At 41.0% G+C, this 18,424-nt stretch overlaps 1 protein-coding gene and 1 pseudogene across 2 annotated transcripts in view; both read right to left on the reverse strand.

Moving 5' to 3' along the window:
* EFHC2 (EF-hand domain containing 2) overlaps positions 1-18,424 on the reverse strand; it is a 199,231-nt gene that overhangs the window by 161,940 nt on the left and 18,867 nt on the right. The window contains exons 1-2 of one of the 2 annotated variants that reach the window (XM_063804773.1): positions 9,131-9,236; positions 7,496-7,684 (exon numbers count right to left, since the gene is read on the reverse strand). In XM_063804773.1, coding sequence (XP_063660843.1) covers positions 7,496-7,630 — 135 coding nt within the window. In that variant the 5' untranslated portion in view covers positions 7,631-7,684; positions 9,131-9,236. Of the gene's footprint in view, positions 1-7,495; positions 7,685-9,130; positions 9,237-18,424 lie in introns of those variants that run through there. The other variant, XM_016947523.4, reaches the window with a different exon arrangement.
* On the reverse strand, positions 2,177-7,292 carry LOC104003880 (ribonucleoside-diphosphate reductase subunit M2-like; annotated as a pseudogene).

Consider the following 18,424-nt stretch of genomic DNA (forward strand, 5'->3'; position numbering starts at 1 on the left):
TCAACATGGCAAAATCCCGTCTCTACTAAAAATACAAAAATTAGCCGGGTGTGGTGGTGGGTGCCTGTAGTCCCAGCTACTCGGGAGGCTGAGACAGGAGAATCGCTTGAACTTGGGAGGCGGAGGTTGCAGTGAGCCAAGATCGTGCCACTGCACTCCAGCCTGGGCAACAGAGCGAGATTCTGCCTCAAAAAAAAATAATAAAATAAAACAAAATTAATGCAAAATATCCAGGAGAAACAAAATATCAAAATGCCAAATTTTTAATGAAGATTGGATCAGTATTACTGATTTTTCCTTTTGCCTCAGGCTCCAATATAACTTCCATGGCACAGTTGCTGATCTTGTCTTTATTTCAAATGTTGGCATTTTGTTCATCATGAATTTCTGGCATTAATTTGATTTTTAAAAATATTATACTAGCTTAATAACAGATAATAATAATAATTAGATAATAAAATATTATCTAGCTTAATTGCTGAGTTTTGGGGCACCCCTTAAATGTTGCACCAAAGGCAAGTGCCTCATTTGCCTTACCCTAGTCTGGCCCTGCTCCTGATCATTGTGACAACTCAAAACACCTCCACATATTTCCAAATACCTTGCTAGGTTGAGAATCTCTGAAATATAGCCTGATTTTTCTCACATAACTACAAGTCCAAAGAGAGGCAGCCTGGGCCTTAAACAGTGGCTCCATGATGCCAACAAGGACCTAGGTTTCCTTTATCTCTGTCATGCTCACAAGATAGCTGCTGTGCCCTAGGAATTATGTCCTAGTGTAACCGCACCAGACTAATCTAGTTCAACTTTTATAAAACAAAATCGTGAGTTGTTTTTCAGTTGCCGTGGACCCCAGGGTTGAAGGTCATACAACCCGAGCATGCCCAGTTGAACCAAGTGTGCACAGGTGAAACCTAAGTGCTTGGACCAAGGAACAGGGACTGAATTAAGAAGTGGACCCCATATGGCAGGATCCAGGAACCAAAGAGATCGCGCTCTGGTGTCACCCCATAGCAGGATCCAATCAGATTATGCCTCCCAGCATCACCTCATTGCAAGATGCAATCAGATCACACCTCATTACACTATGCTTATAAAACCCAACCCAGCCCCCAGCTCCAGGAGACAGATTTGAGTGTTTCCTCCTGTCTCCTTGCCAATCAACTCAATAAACCTTTCTTGCTGCAAAAACCTGGTGCTTTGGCGTTTGGCTTTCCCTTGCATGCAGGTAAATGGACCCAGTTTGGTTCGGTAACACTAGTTCCAGACAGGAAAAACAAAAGGAGGGCAAAGGGCAGGAAAATCATACCTGCTGAGCCTGTTTTCATTAGAAAAATAGTAACTCTCCCACGAGCCCCACCCAATAAATCTTAATGCATATATCATTGGCCAAAAGTGAGTCATGCGGCCAGCCCTAGCTGCAAGGAGCCTAGGGAGGTAACACATTTAAGTGGGCACAATTCCAGCCTGCATAAAACCGTTCTGCCTATAAGAAGGAAGGGTAGAATGCATAAAGGATAAACAGCTAGAAGTGTCTGCCGCAGGGGCCATGCGGGATAACAAATACTGGCTCCTTTTCGTGATTGCAAAAGGCATTTTCTCTGCTTGTAATGTGATAGTCTACTTGAGCAAGGCATTTTGGTGGTTGCTTTCAGAATTATGGATTAAAACCTGGAATGTTGTCTTAGGTTGGGGTTCCATAGAGGCAGAGCCTGAAACAGGGATTTTAGTGCATGTGATTTATTAAGGGCAGACTCTTGGGAGAAACCTGTAAGGGAGTGAGGGAAGCAGCAAAGGAAAGGGAAATGAACCGCGCAAGCAAGGATGCATTCTCAGGTCAAGTGTAGCCTTAGTCTGATGCACGAGGGGCTATGGAGCCTGAATCATAGCAAAGAATCATCCCCCCTTCAGGCAAGGAAGCTGACCTTTTTTTACCCTTGATAAATCAGTTATTAGCTGCCCCCTCTTAGGGGAAAGGGGCCGGTGTAACCTCTCAGGTGTCTCTGAGAGATGCAACTCCCATCAGCCAAGAGCAAATCTCCAGAGAGGGTTACAGGTGTGAGCTGTTTGTCAAACCATTTGTCACAGCTGGGGGTGGGGGATCACCACCCCAGCATGGATCTGGGTGGGCACAAAGAGCATCTACTACAAATATTAATTTTAATACACTTTCCAAAGAACTGTCTTTATTTTTACTTTGTATTATTTGAGAGTGTAATGCTAGATATATTGCTAGGATTAAAAGCTACTGGAAAAACTGGCAACAAGTTGAAAACGTCTTTTTTTTTTTTTTTTTGCCTTTCTTCATTTTAATGTTGTACAAGTATAAGGACCATATAATCTGGATTAACTTTAGGTAACAATAACTTAAAAGATAGGAAAATGTATCATATTACAGAGATTTAAAAATTGACTATACCATAAATGATGAAGGAAACTAACAATAGAACAGGACAATGTTCAAATAGCGAATACAATTAACAAATGGGGCCAAAAGATCAACATTTCTCTCTCATCATCTTTCATGCAATGTCTCAGCTTTCTTCTCCCAAACATAAAGGCAGATTAATTCAAAGTAGCCGTATTAAGAATATTTGTTTATCATGCCTGTAATCCCAGCACTTTAGGAGGCTGAGGTGGGTGGATCACCTGAGGTCAGGAGTTCGAGACCAGCCTGACCAATATGGTGAAACTCCATCTCCACTAAAAATAAAAAAATTAGCCAGGTGTGGTGGCACATACCTGCAGTCCCAGCTACTCGGGAGGCTGAGACAGGAGAATTGCTTGAACCCAAGAGGCAGAGGTTGCAGTGAGCCAAAATCGCACCACTGCACTCCAGACTGGGCGACAGAGCGAGACTTCGTCTCAAAAAAAAAAAATTTTTTTGTTTCGTTCTGAAATTAATATTTGAATGGAAACTGTATGAATAACTCATGGTTTCCTACTGAAGTTTAAGATTCCCCTAGATAATACTCAGATTTAGACAATGCTAGAATAAGACACTGGGTGATTATTTTAAAGTATGAACTACAGGTAAAATCTAAAAGGACATACATAATAAAAAATCTCTGATTTAAAAGACATAGTAAATATAAATGAATTAACTCATACAACGTACTTACACACAAACAAAACTAGAATAAACAACAACTTGTAGGAACCACCTCTAGTTGATTTCACCACTTAACAGGAGCAAGATCTTAGGTTGGTCATTTTGTTTAAGGATGACTTGAAATTTTACAATACTACCTTAGTTCCCACATATAAGTGCTTTTAAAGCATTATCTCATTTAATTTAATCATAGCACATAAAAAAGACCTCAATAAAAAGAGACATATTCTTGTATTAAAAGAAAAAAAAAGAAAAAAAAACTCTTCAATAATTTTTTCTTATCAACTAGAAATTGGGGAAAATATAGTGAGAAATAAAATGGAACAGCTTCTCACACATATGAAGGCCCAGATCATGCCTAAATTTCTAGTGATTTAACTTAAGAAGCTCCTTGCCCTGAGAGATTCCTTTATCCCACAACACTCTACTCAGAGGGGGCAGAGAATCCCAGGACACTACCCAAGCCGCAGGATAAAAACACAACCTGTCTTCTATCTGGCACCAACAGACTAGTATCTATCTAAACACAGGACTGACTTTAAAGTTGGTTAACGAGTATTTTAATTCACTAAAATAAAACTTAGAAATTACATGCTTAGTCTACACAAGTTTAACTTACTTTAGTCACTTAGTGAATTGTGAATTGGCTCCCATTAGTGGTCAGGAGAATGCTTTGTATTTGGTGTAGAAACCAAATAAATCAAGCTATTATCACCTTGTGAGTACAAACAATGTTTATTTGTTTGTAAAGTGCCAGTTTTATATTTAAGTAAACATTGAAATCTGCGCTGAAGCAGTGAGGCTGCATCTTTCAACTTTCAACTCCCTGTGCTGGTTAAATGACTGTTTAATCCTGCTGTGCCAAGCTCACTAGAGGGTCACCCCTCACTTTAAAGCCAAGACTGCCATTGTCACTGCTATAGTAAGTCACAGCCAGCCAGGCCTGCTGGCAAAAGGTGATACTACCAGCATTATAAATAAACAGGACTGGTTGTGAGGTAGCTACACAGTTTTAAAGATGCTGTTAATGAACATTATGGACAATTCATGGTGTGGCTAGTTGATAACACTTCAGCTGATTTTTTTTTATGAGATGGAAAAAAAATCAGCAAAATAAGGGCACATCTTCAGTTCATTTAGAAGTCAGCATTTAAGGTAAAAGAATTCTCTTTTGGACTTGACACCACTCCCATCCTCTGATACTCGCCTACTCCCCTCTCAAAGAAGTTAGTCTTTCAGTGAAATATTCTCCGTAAAGTCAAATGGGCTCTCTACTCCGAAAACCTTGCTAAAACCCAGTTCCAGCATAAGTCTGTCTGCCACAAACTCAATGTATTGCTTCATTAGAGTGCAATTCATCCCAATGAGCTTCACAGGCAAGGCCTCGGTGAGGAATTCTTGTTCTATCTGAACAGCATTGATAATTATTTCTCTCACTTTCTCCTCCGATGGTTTGTGTACCAGGTGTTTGAACATCAAGCAAGCAAAATCACAGTGTAAACCCTCATCTCTGCTAATAAGTTCATTGGAAAACGTGAGGCCAGGCATCGGTCCTCGTTTCTTGAGCCAGAATATCGATGCAAAAGAACCAGAAAAGAAGATGCCTTCTACTGCAGCGAAGGCTACAACACGTTCACCATAGGTAGCCTCTTTGTCCCCAATCCAGCACAAGGCCCAATCTGCCTTCTTCTTGACACAAGGCATCGTTCAATGGCATTGAAGAGAAATTCCTTTTCTTTGGGATCTTTGATGTAAGTGTCAATAAGGAGACTATACATTTCAGAATGTATGTTTTCCATGGCAATTTGGAAGCCATAGAAACAGCGGGCTTCTGTAATCTGAACTATTTGGCTAAATCGCTCCACCAAATTTTCATTTACTATGCCATCACTTGCTGCAAAGAAAACCAGAACATGGGATATAAAATATCTCTCCTCGGGCTTCGGGGATTCCCAGTGCCGAATGTCCTTGGACAGGTCCACCTCCTCGGTGGTCCAGAAGGAAGCCTCCGCCTTCTTATACATCTGCCAGATATCATGGTACTCGACGGGGAAGATGACAAAGCGGCAAGGGTTTCCTCTCAGCAGCGGCTCATCCTCCACGCCGGGGGCAGCTGCTTTAGTTTTCGGCTCGCGGGCTCCTGGAAGATCCTCCATGCAGTCTTGCTGGCCAGAACCCGGGTCCCGCTCAGGGCCGGCGGCCTGTTCACCTTGTCGACCAGGCTGAGCCCCTTCAGCGGCGAGAGCTGCAGCTGCTGCGGGTCCGTAATGTGCAGCAGCGGGACGCGGACGGAGAGCATGGTGGTGGCGCGGCAAAGGAGAGTGAGGGGCCGGGACCGGGCGGCTGGGATGGGGTGCACTGAAAATGTCTCATTTTTAAGATAAATGATTAACAAGTGTTGACTTGTTTTTGTTGAACCGCTAATGTAGAAAGCGCTTTATAATTTGCTTGGGGTATTAACCAGGATCTAGTCTGTAGTTCACAGTCTCATCAGAGCACGTAAGTATTTCAGTCTTAGTGTCTCATTTAAAGCTCAATGAATATTTAATAGAAGTTGACCAACAAAATAACTGAAAGAATTATGTTGCATTTAGTTAGACCTGAAATGAGCAAGCTCTTCGTTTACTCAAGTAGTCTGAAGCTAAAATTATTCCAGATTCATGAAATATTCTACATAAGTAATTAAAGGCCTGCAAAATAGGCTTGAAAGGCACATATTAAATATTGAGAAAAACATGAAATGACTTTTCGACTTGAAATGCAAGAGAATAGTTTAATATTAATACATTGTGGCCTACGATACTTATTCAGTAGTGGATTAGTTTAAAATATTGTCGATACCCTCTATTTTACATGAGGTAAAAATAGAATCTTTTCTTTGGCCCATGCAAAGTAAACATCCTATAAGATTGAGAGTAACAGAAAACTATGCATAATCCACCCAAGTCAGTCAGCCCAGAATTGTTTTTGAGCTTTGGGTCCAGCACTGAGCCAGGTACTGAAAATAATCCAAGAAAAGAATATTGGCCCATGTTGAAAGGAGAAATGGTTTCCCAGGAAGGAAGCCTCCCTGTGGTTTGTTAGATCACTGTAAGTGTCAGAACTAGGCTTCAAAAAAAAATGTGCACTCTAATTGATCTACCCTATCACAGATGACATGGGGATGTGTCAATTTGAGGACATTTTAATTAGAATCAAAGTACTGCCAACCAATCCATGTTAAAAGCTGCTAAAAACCACCTGGTAAACTTAGCATGATATGGTTTCAATTCTTTATCTAGTCCTGAACTATCTTTCAATTGCAGGATCTAAAATAATCTAATAACTAGTTCTTTCTGGAGAACAGAACATTGGGCTGTGATACAGGGCTATCTGATAAACACAGCATATCCATATAGCTGGTCGCCTTTTCTTTCCTCTGATCTTAGCCTTTTTAAAAAATATTCAAATACATTCCAACTGCCAATATGTCCATATGTATATGTGTGTGTATGTGTATAGACATATACATTAAAAAATTCCAACTCTTGTCTAATAATGGCATCACTTCCTTTCACTATTCTTCTTGCCACATCACATTTTAGCCCTTAGGGATAGGGAATCATTACTACGGTTTATTACTAATTAGTATGGAGAAAAGAAGAGAAGGCATTTTTCTATTCCTATTTAAAGCCACATTCAGACTCAAACACAATTATTTAGTCAATGGCAACTCAAAAGCAAAAGTGACAATCTGACGAGACTCTTAGTTTCTATAGGACAGATTATCCTGTCCAGTGAAGGAGATGAGAGAAAGGTTAATAAGCATTAGCCAAGAAAGATAAACATTTGGCATTCTGCAACCAATGTGCCTGATAAAAAAGAGCAGAGCAAGAATAATTTTTCTTTGTTTAGGATACTTTTGTTCTTGAATTTATCTTTTCAGAAGAACTAACCTTAGTCAAAAGAAGCAAAATTTCACTTAGGAGGAATACGTTTAAGAGATCTATTGTATAACACAATGACTATAGCTAATAACAATGTATTGTATATTTGAAAATTGTAAGACAATAGTGTTTTCATCACAAAAAAAGAGAAGCACATGAGGTAATGCATATGTTAATTAGCTCAATTTAGCCATTCCATAGTGTATACATATTTCAAAACATCATGTTGTACACCATAAATATATACAATTATGTTTGTCAATTTAAACAAATAAAGACAAAGGGAGAAACACTAAAAATAAAACACTAAAAATAAAGGCAATAATAAGTAGAAAAGGCAAAAAGAAAAAGAACTAGCCTTAACATTTACACTGAAGACTCCTACTTTCTCAAAACTAAATTATTTAGCATCTGTAAAATGCTAAGACTGCATTCCTCCCAGTGTCATGTGACTTACCTGTTTATCAAAGGCTACCCATGATGGTACATCACTTCCATCTCCTTTAGGATATATGCTACATTTAGGCTTTATCTTTTGCCCCAGAAGTGGTTCTCCACCTATTCCAGGCTTTTCATCACTCACCAACATCATAACATTGTTGCAAAAGCCCCAATGTTGGGATTTGTGAAACTTCTCCTTTCCCACCTGTGAACATAAGAGACAACATAAAATAGTCAAAGTTACTCTTTATGACTTTTCTAACCTGTTTGTAAAATGTCAACACATTTTCTTACCATGTATTTTTCCCTCACAAAATGCAAATAAAGTGGCAAATAATTATGATCAATCTTTATCCATAAAGTTGTGTCACATTCTTAAATTTAATTCATTTTAATCAATTCAAAACATTGAAAAGCAGTAAACATAAAACTAATGTTCCATGCTATATAAAACATTAAAAAATGACTGTTACTGCAAGTAAATATTTAGAACATTAGCTTGCTAATTGGTCTTTCCTACTTGTTTGCCAAGAATGCAAACAGCAAAAAAAAAAAAAAAGAAAGAAAGAAAGAAAAAACTGCTCTGCTTCAGAATAAAAAGTGTATGTAACTGTTTTCCACAGAAGTCTAAACATTATTTTCACCAAAACAGAGAACAAAATCTTTTCCTCATTAAAGTAAATGTAACAGGAAATTCTTCAGAGCTGACATTCTCCTTTAATTGAAAAACCTTAACTCCCACCTTTTCTGGTGATCTGGAGAGAGAGGAGAAAGCACAGATACAACTACCAAGGGTTGGCAAGGACATGGCCAACATCAACATTTGTGCACTGCTGGTGGGAAGGTAAAGTAGGACAATCACTCTGAGGAGCGATGTGGCAATACGAGCAAAGAGAGAGGCATATATGTCCTATGGCCTAGCCAATCCACTCCTACAGAAGTATCTTGTCTTAGGCACAAGGAACTGCATATCAGACTATTGTTATAGCATTGTTTGCAAAAGTGAAAAATAGGAAACCACTGAAATGTCTACCCAATAGCAGAAAAGATACATCTCTTTATAACATGGAATATTAATACAGAGTCTAATATTACACGTATCAGTATAGACAAATCTAGGCCAGGCACAGTGGCTCACACCTGTAATCCCAGCACTTTGGGAGGCTGAGGCGGGAGGATCACCTGAGGTCAAGAGTTCGAGACCAGCCTGGCCAACATGGTGAAACCCCATCTCTACTAAAAATATAAAAAATTAGCCGGGCATGGTGGTGGGCACCTGTAATCCCAGCTACTTGGGAGGCTGAAACAGGAGAATCGTTTGAACCTGGGAGGCGGAGGTTGCAGTGAGCCGAAATCATGCCACTGCACTCCAGCCTGGGCAACAAGAGCAAAACTCTATCTCAAAAAAACAAACAAACAAACAAACAAAATAGACAAATCTCAAAAACTGCCAGGCAAAAAATATAGGTAGCTGAAGTACACATAAAATTTCACAACACATATATAAAGCTGGAAAATACTCGAAAAATACGGTAATATTTATGGATAATACATGCATAGAAATGATAAGCAGCAAATACAAGATTATATAATGTTCATGATAATAAATGAACACTCATATGCCCCACAGCCCTGCATAAAAAATAAATACCTCAGAGATAACTGAAGCTTTATCTCAGAGCTCATAGCCCTGCCTCCCTTATCCAGAGGTAACCATTATCCTGAATTTGCTTCTTTAATGTTAGCACACTGCCCAGGACTGTATATAGCCAGGGCAATAGCCTCTTGCAAAACATGATGCCTTGGCAGAGAAGTCTGATAAGGTCAAAAATACCTCATTTCCTTTTGTGGTAAAGGCAGCCTGGAAGAATGAGGAAGGCCTGAGCAGCCCTCCCCAGGGAAGTCAGGGCCATAACAGCTGCCCTGGGCAGATAACAGCCCAGCTCTAGGGCTGGGAGAGGAAAGCTAGATGCAGTGGTTAGGATGGTGAGCTGTAGCTGGCTCTGTCCCTTAGGGAATCAATTGTCGCTACCTCCACCATTCCCTCCACTCTCTCTCTCTGTCTCTCTCTCTCACACATACACACACACACACTTGCTCACACATACAATCAGATTACCACAAGTCAGTCCCAGATCCCCATAAAACAAAGCAAAAGTTGGGTTTCAGAAAATGAATCGTAGAATAATATAGAATTCAATAATGATATACTGTCTCCTAAAGCAAGTAACTCCGAGTAATCACAAAGTCACCTCGAACCAACAAATGTTTCTTAAGTACTTACTATAGTCCTAACTTTGTGCCAAATATACGAGTTAAAATAAGCATAAGACTCAGCCCCTGCCCTGAAGAAAAAAACCCACAATCTTGCGGAGGAAGCAAGATTTAGATATATAAAATGATACTGTTTGGATGTTTGTCCTCTCCAAATCTCATGTTGAAATGTGATTCTCAGTGTTGGAGGTGGGGGCCTGGTGGGAGGTGATTGGATCGTGGGGGCAGATCTCTCATGAATGGTTTCACACCATCCCCTTAGTGATAAATGAGTTGTCGCTCAGTTATTTCACATGAGATCTGCTTGTTTAAAAGAGTCTGGGACCTCCCCCTTCTCTCTCTTTCTCCCACTCTCACCATGTGATACACTGGCTCTCCCTTTGCCTTCCACCATGATTGGAAGCTTTCTGAGGCCCTCATCAGAAGCAAATGCCAACACCACACTTCTTGTACAGCCTGCAGAACCATGAGCCAATTAAGCCTTTTTTTTTAATAAATTACCCAGCCTCACGTATTTCTTCATAGCAACACGAGAACAGCCAAATACAGCAAACAACTAGAAAACAGTACAGCTACCATTTTTGACCGCTTACTATGAGCTGGATGCTTTACTAAGGGTTTTATATCTCATTTATTATCTCATTCCACTGTCACAGAACTGTTTTAGCAGTGTTATTACTGCCATTTTTCCAATGAGGAAACCAAGGCAGAGAGAGGGAGACTGGCCCACCCAAGCTTACACAGTAACTAGTGGAGCCTGCATCTGAACCTAAGATCATGTGACCCTAAGCTCTGGTAAGTGTATAGCTAAGTGTATGGCTGACTAGAGCCATACACTGATGTGCTGGAGTAGTAGTGTTGAGGTTCTGTGGATAACTGGATACTGTCTTGGGCCTGGAGGAATGAGATGAATTAGATAGGAGAGGAGAGGCAAGGATGTTCCAAGCAGGGTTAGGAGTGATGTACTGCAGCTGAGCTGACAGCACCTAGGAGAGGGGCGAATCTGGTAAAAAAGAAAGTCAAGGTCAAGTTTGGAAGGAGGGCGAGCTAGAGTAGAATATATAAGGAGGACTATATCATGAAAAGCCTCTCATGTAAATATCTTAAAAGTCTCCCTCATCAGGCCACTGGAATATTTACTAAAGCCTAATACCGGCCAGGCCCTATTCTAGAGAGTATGGTATAAAGATGAAGTCACAGCCAGCCTTCCTTCCCCTGAGGAGCTTTCTCCACTACTCACAAGTTTCCTCCATGGATCTAGGTTTCCATAATCACATGGAAAAAGCCCTTGCCACCGTTGAAGGCCTCACTCAGCTACCTGTCCCCCAGAATTCCACAATTTGTTCATGTGTACCCTCCTCTTTGGTCAGACCACATCTTACAGCTTATAAGGTACCTTAATGTCTATTTAAAGTCATGTCCCTGGTCAGGCTATACTTCTACACAAACCTCTCTCCCCACCAAGGGTCAGCTCACATCCCACTACATAGTCATCCCTTCTACAAACATCTGGTGAGCATCCATTGGGTGCTAAGTTGTGAGAGACTTTGGGGACATGGCCTTGGGCAAGCCACAGCTCCCAACCCTAGAATAGAAGCCAGTCACTATGGGTCTGGATTTGGCAATGGGTTTCATACATGTGGCACCAAAAGCACAAGCAACAAAAGGAAAAATAAATTGGGCTTCATCAAAATTAGAACTGTGTGTCAAAGGATACTATCAAGAGAGTGAAAAAATCCATAGAATGAAGTTTGGGTGAGGTGGCTCAAGCCTGTATCCCAGCAACACTTTAAGAGGCTAAGCTGGGAGAATCACTGGGGCCCAGGAGTTCAAGACCACCCTGGGCAATAGAGTGAGATGTCATTTCTAAAAAACAGAGAAACCCAGAGAATGACAGAAAATATTTGGAAATCATATAAGGGTCTATTATATAGAATATATAAAGATTCTTACAACTCAGCAAAAACACAAACAATTGAATTTAAAAATGGGCAAAGGATGTGGTAGACTGCCACAGTTACTACTTGAGACTGTCACCACGACAGTTACTACTTTTACTACTTAAGACCATCATTACAACAGTTACTACTGTTAGTACTTGAGACCGTCATTACAACAGTTACTACTGTTAGTACTTGAGACCGTCATTACAAGAGTTACTATTGTTAGTACTTGAGACCGTCATTACAAGAGTTACTATTGTTACTACTTGAGACCGTCATTACGAGACTGAACGAAGGGGGATGAACATAGAAATGAAAACTTAAGACAAAAGAAACTGTTTTAAAGGAAGGGTCCGGGGAAGAAGAGAGCTCCCTGCTTCTAGTGAGCAAAGGCAGCCCCCCTGAGCTTCCACAGCCCTTCGTATTTATTGGGTAGAATGAGTAGGGAGGAGGAGGTAATGATTGGTCAGCTCCTTAATTGATCACAGGTTCATATTATTACTAACAGGCTTCAGATGTACCTAATCACAATAAACACTGCACTTGGGGCATAACTGCCCTCAGCATTCCTTCTGGGTGGCAGACACAGTTTGTCAGTTTGCCAACATTCTGCATTTATGAGAAAGTTTGCTGTTTACTCATATAGCCTCCAGTGGTATACTGAGTTGACCACAACCCTCATTTCTCCAAAGAAGATATACAAATGGCCAACAAGCACATGAAAATATGTCCAATGCCATTAGTCATTAGGGAAATGTAAATCAAAAGTACAATGAAGCCAGGCACAGTGGCTCACACCTGTAATCTCAATACTTTGGGAGGCTTAGGCAGGCAGATCATTTGAGTCCAGGAGTTTGAGACCAGCCTGAGCAACATGGTGAGACCTTGTCTCTACATAAAATACAAAAATTAGCCAGGCATGGCGGTGCATGCGTAGAGTCCCAGCTACTCGGGAGGCTGAGATGAAAGGAGCGCTTGCGCTCACGAGGCTGAGGCTGTAGTGAGCTATGAAGCTATGATCGCACCACTGCACTCCAGCCTAAGCGATGGAGACCCTGTCTCAAAAATAAATACATATATACATACATATACTGTGATAACACTTCACATTCACTAGGGTGGCTATAATTTTTTTAAAATGAAAAATAAATGTTGGTGAGGATGTGGAGACATTGGAACTGTCACACCTTGCTGGTGGGGATGTACACTAGTATGGCTGCTGTGGAAAACAGTTTGGCAGTTTCTCATTAAGTTAAACATAGAATCATCATATGATCCAGCAGTTGCACTTCTCAGTATATTCTCAGGAGAATTGAAAACATACATCCACAGAAAGAAACTTACACATAAATGTTCATAGCAGCATTATTTACAATAGCCAAAAGGTGGAAACATCCCAAATGTCTATCAGCTGATGAATGGTTAAACAGTTGTGGTATATCCATACAATGGAATGTTATTCTGCCGCCAAAGGGAACAAAGTACTGATATCGTGCTACCATGTGGATGAACCTTGAAAACATTATGCTAAGAGAAAAAAGCCAGATACAAAGGGCCACATATTATATGATTCCATTTATATGAAATATACAAAATAGGCAAATTCATAGAGACAGAAGGCAGATTAATGGTTGGCAGGGACTGGGAGGAAGAAAGAATGGGGAGTGACTGCTTACCGGGTACAGGTTTCCTTTGAAGTGATGAAAATTTTCTTGAAACAGTGGGGACAGCTGCACAGCGTTGTGAATGTACAAAATGCCACTGAATTGTATAATTTAAATGGTTAAAATGGTAACTTTTATACTTTGTATATTTTACCACAATAAAAAAGAAAACCCCAGCCAGCATGAGATTCACACACCACAAATGAGCTATATGATGACCAAGCCCAGGGATGGGCAGATTCATGAGGCCTTCTCTGACCACCAGCCCTTCATCGTGTACATGCACCATAATATGTGCACATACTCGTGTTTGATTTGTCTCAACTAGATGACACATTTTTTAAACTCTGGGACCATGGTGTATATTTCTGCCTTTTTCTATGTCCCCTCACCATCTAACATATTGCTGCAGATACAGGAAGCCCATAAAACTCGAGTGGTAGATTCACTGGTTGCCAAATTGAACATTGTGGTCTGGATCAAATAGGCAACAAGGAGCCATTAAAGTTTCCCGAGGGACACAGGGACAATATGAGGCAGCACGTCTGAAGACAGATCCACTAACAGTGGGCAGGGTGGGTTGGAAGGGGGAAGGTCTGAAGGCAAAAGACTTTTTTTTTTTTTTTTTGAGACAGAGTCTCACTCTTGTCGCCCAGGCCAGAGTACAGTGACGTGATCTCAGCTCACTGCAACCTCCACCTCCCAGGTTCAAGCAATTCTCCTGCCTCAGCCTCCCAAGTAGCTGGGATTACAGGTGCCCACCACTACACCTGGCTCTTTTTGTATTTTCAGTAGAAACGGGGTTTCACCACGTTGGCCAGGCTGGTCTCGAACTCCCAGGCTCAAGTAATCCGCCTGCCTCAGCCTCCCAAAGTGCTGGGATTATAGGTATAAGCCACTGCGCCGGGCACAAAAGACTTTTAAAGAGGCCACTGCCATATCTTAACATGAAGATCTTCAACCAATCTTAAACTGAAACTGATTAAGCAAGCCACAGCATGCCAACCCTTGCGCTAACTGTCTCTGCACACAAACACCGGGGCCTCACTCTTTCCAGGGATGCCACCCTAGTTGGTAATGGAGATGATTTCAGAGGGCGCGCAAGAATGTTCATCTTCCTCTATCCTCTTCCTTTCGATTAAGGCAAGGGTGAGTCTCAGTTTGGTAGTACTGACTATACCTCCCAAATACTTGCCTATAAAAAAGAAAGCAGGCCTCAGGCTCCTAACTTTTTGTAGGCATCAAATCTAAAAACACTGTTTTGTTTTCATTTCTTTTTTTCTTACCATGACCTTCCACTTAGATCAAATGATGTGGTTTTCATTTATGGTAAGGATATAAAGTTTCCCTTTTAAATATGTTTTAGTTTTCCAAAAGTGATTCAATTCACAGAGAGATATTAAGTAAATAATGGATCGGTTGGCATGTAGATACATTTTTTAAATTCCAAAGACAGCATGTATGCTTCTAAAGTTTCACAGCCTCTGACCCTATCAAACAAATGTCACAGGAGCAGATAAGTTTTTATTTATTTTATTTATTTTTATTTTTATTTTTATTTTTTTATTTTTATGAGACGGAGTCTCACTCTGTCACCCAGGCTGGAGTGCAGTGGTGCAATCTCGGCTCACTGCAACCTCTGCCTCCTGGGTTCAAGCAATTCTCCTGCCTCAGCCTCCCAAGTAGCTGGGATTACAGGTGCATACCACCACAACCAGCTAATTTTTGTATTTTTAGTAGAGACAGGGTTTCCCCATGTTGGCCAGACTGGTCTTGAACTGCCAGCCTCAGGTGATCCACCCACCCTGGCCTCCCAAAGTGCTGTGATTACAGGCGTGAGCCACTGCAACTGGCTTGGAGTAGATAAGTTTAAAGCACCTGGGAGGAGGGCAGGAATTAAGAGACAGAGAATAGTGATCCAGGAAGCAATGTGACCCTCAGGACCTGTGTCACATCCACAGTGTTCAGGAGCCTGGAGCAGAACAAGGGAGAAGGCACTGGGATTAACTGGCAGGCATAACAAAAGGGCTGGTAGTAGACTCAAGATAATTAGAAGGCTCTGGCCAGAAGACAGAGTGAAGTGGTGGGATAAAGCCATGCAACTAAGCAAACAAAAGTGACTGCAGTCAATTTATGATTTCCATATTCACGTGGGTCCTAACTGTCTCTCCTTGCAGTACTGGCTTACTTGTGTCCCTGATAAGTCAGTGATCAATAGCATTAGCCTCTCCCTTCCATGGCCTCCTTTCAATGAACTCATAAAGACACTCAAGTCTTTCAACTCTTAGAGGAAGAAAAGCCTCCTTCAGTGCCCTTAGTCTTGCTTTTGTTACCATCTTGACTCCCTCCCATCCTCTATCTTCATGTTTCACGAAACAGTAGTCTGCAGTCACCGAGAGTCCCTTCTCCCCTCCATTCACTCCTGCACTCTGGATTATCATACAACCTCCCCTGTTAGGCCTTACCTTGCAGGACACCACATTATTCTGATGTTTGAAAGGTCTAGAGTCCTCTAACTTGAGACATGAGGTTAAGAGTATAAACAGGGGGCCAGTGCCTTAGAGGTTTAAGGAACACTGGATTTTGTTTTGAGCAGGGCATAGAAAGGATCGCTCTGGCCACAATACAAAGAACTGGGGATATTGCAATAGTCCAGGCACGAAATGATAGTGGCCTAGACCAGGGTAATAGAAGTAGAGACAGTGGAAGTGATCAAGTTCTGTATGTATCTTGAAGGTAGAACAAAAAGGATTTACCAATAGATTAGATATAGGGTGTGGAAAAAGAGATGAGTTATTAACAACCCCAAGTATTTTGGCCTGAACAACGAGAAGAATGGAGTTTTAGGTGCTGGGATGTAGAATGGTGGGAGAGAACTTAAATGAGAATTCTGGAGGTAGGAGGCAGGCACAGGAGTCCAGAATTCTATTTTGGACATGTTACATTCAAGATACCACTCAGACAAGCAAGTAGAAATGTGGACTAGCAGGTGGATATGGGAGTCTGAAGTTCAAGCAAAAAGTCGAGGCTGGATATAAAAATTTGATATACATCAGTTGATGGATGGTATTTAAGGCTACAGTGCTGGAATGAATGATGATAGTGCAGAAAAGAAGTCCAAGACTGAGCTTTAAAATATCCCAATGTTACGTGATCAGGGAGATGGGGTAGAATTAGCAAACAAGACTAAAAAGGGGCAGCTGGTAAGATGGGAAGAACACCAGGAGAGTTTAGTATCATGGAAACTACATAAAGAAAGCATTTGAAGGAAGACATGACTAACTGTGTTAAATGCTACTAATAATTCAAATGAAGACGAGGCTTGAGACTTGACCCCCTGATTTGGCAACATGGAGGTGGCTGGTGACCTTGACGAGAATGGTTTCAGCAGAATCATGGGGACAGAAATAGCTTGTGAACCATATGGCTCTTTGAACAGCTCTAGGTAAGGTATTGCAAATCAAAACTCTTGAGTTTCTAGTATTTATAATTTCCTTAAAATAACCCAAGCTCAGAAAAATGCAAGAAATAAATAAAAGATCATCTAAATGTCATCTCTTAAAGTCTTCTCTGACTGCCAGAGGCAGAACATTCTGTTCCTGCATAGATCTTCTATTAAAGTCTGGAAGGTTACCCTGTCTTTAACTATTTAGGAACTTACCCTTTCCCCTCCCCCACCCCCAGCTGTATCACCAGGGCCAGGCCAAGTGCCTAGAACAGAGAATAAAATGTTTTTTAAAAAATAATACACGTGCTCCTTGAAAGGGCAGCAGTGGTACAGACAAACAATCTCACAAGGTTCATTCTTGATTCATTCATTCTATACCCATAATTCCTGTACAGCCATCACTGTACTCACCATATTATACTATAGTTTCCTGTTTATATACTTGCATTTTATACTAGGCTTTGTACTTTCTGACAGTAAGGACTATAGGGCCTTGCACATAGTAGGTGTTCAATGAGCATCTATCGAATGAATAGAACATAAGCTGTGGATTATTTTCAAACAATCAGATATTGTCAGCTGATCTTTCCCTGTTCATGTTACCTGGCTTAGACCCCCTTAAATCTAATAATCAAACATTTGGAATGGAGAGCAGCACCAGGGAGTAATAGGGTCATAAAGGATAGGACAGGAGACCTGGCATCAGAAGCCTGGCATTCACCTTCCAGCTTTGCCTCTATGGGTCATGTGATGCTGGAGCAGTCACTTTACTTCTCCAGAGGCTTGCCATGTCTAAAGTGAGAATAATAATACCTGCTTCACGAGACAGTGGTTAGGACTAAGTGAGAGAATATCTGTGCCTGTGCCTGCCTGTTAGCATTTATTATTTTGTTTTCTCAAGAGGAAGGACTTGGTATTGGCTTTTAGAGAGAACTGAGTCAGAGCTCCAATAAAAAGGGACCAAGTATAGGAGTTCGAGACCAGCCTGGCCAACATGGTGAAACCCTGTCTCTGCTAAAAATACAAAAATTAGCCAGGTGTGGTGGCACGTACCTGTAGTCCCAGCTACTCACGAGGCTGAGGCAGGAGGATCACTTGAACCTGGGAGGTGGAGGTTGCAGTAAGCCGAGATCGCACCACTGCACTCCAGCCTGGGTGACAGAGCAAGACTCCGTCTAAAAAAAAAAGGGACCAAGTATGACTCCCTTACTAACCAACCCAAGAGCTTTTATGTTCTTTTCCACAAATAGATTTATAGATTTATCTCCACTTTTATGACATTATTGGCCATAATAATATTTGCTCCATGAACATACATAAATTATCTGATCTTCATTCCTGGGTTAAATGTCACTTTTAACACTGTTCCTCTTAGTTCCATGGAAGCAGGGCCACATGTTAAATGTTGAATAAGAAATATTCAACATTTAACACAGGGCCTGATAGGTATGAGTCAATAGTTCTTCAACTTAAACATACCATCTATTTTTATGATTTATTTTTTGGGCAACCCACTGTAGCAAACAGCCAACCCTATGTATATAGATGAGGGTTACAGGAATTCAAAGGAGTATACTATGGAGCAGTCGATGCCGGAGAAAAAATCATGTAGAATT

Source organism: Pan troglodytes, chromosome X (assembly GCF_028858775.2).
Source record: "Pan troglodytes isolate AG18354 chromosome X, NHGRI_mPanTro3-v2.0_pri, whole genome shotgun sequence".
In the NCBI taxonomy this organism is placed as follows: Eukaryota; Metazoa; Chordata; class Mammalia; order Primates; family Hominidae; genus Pan; species Pan troglodytes.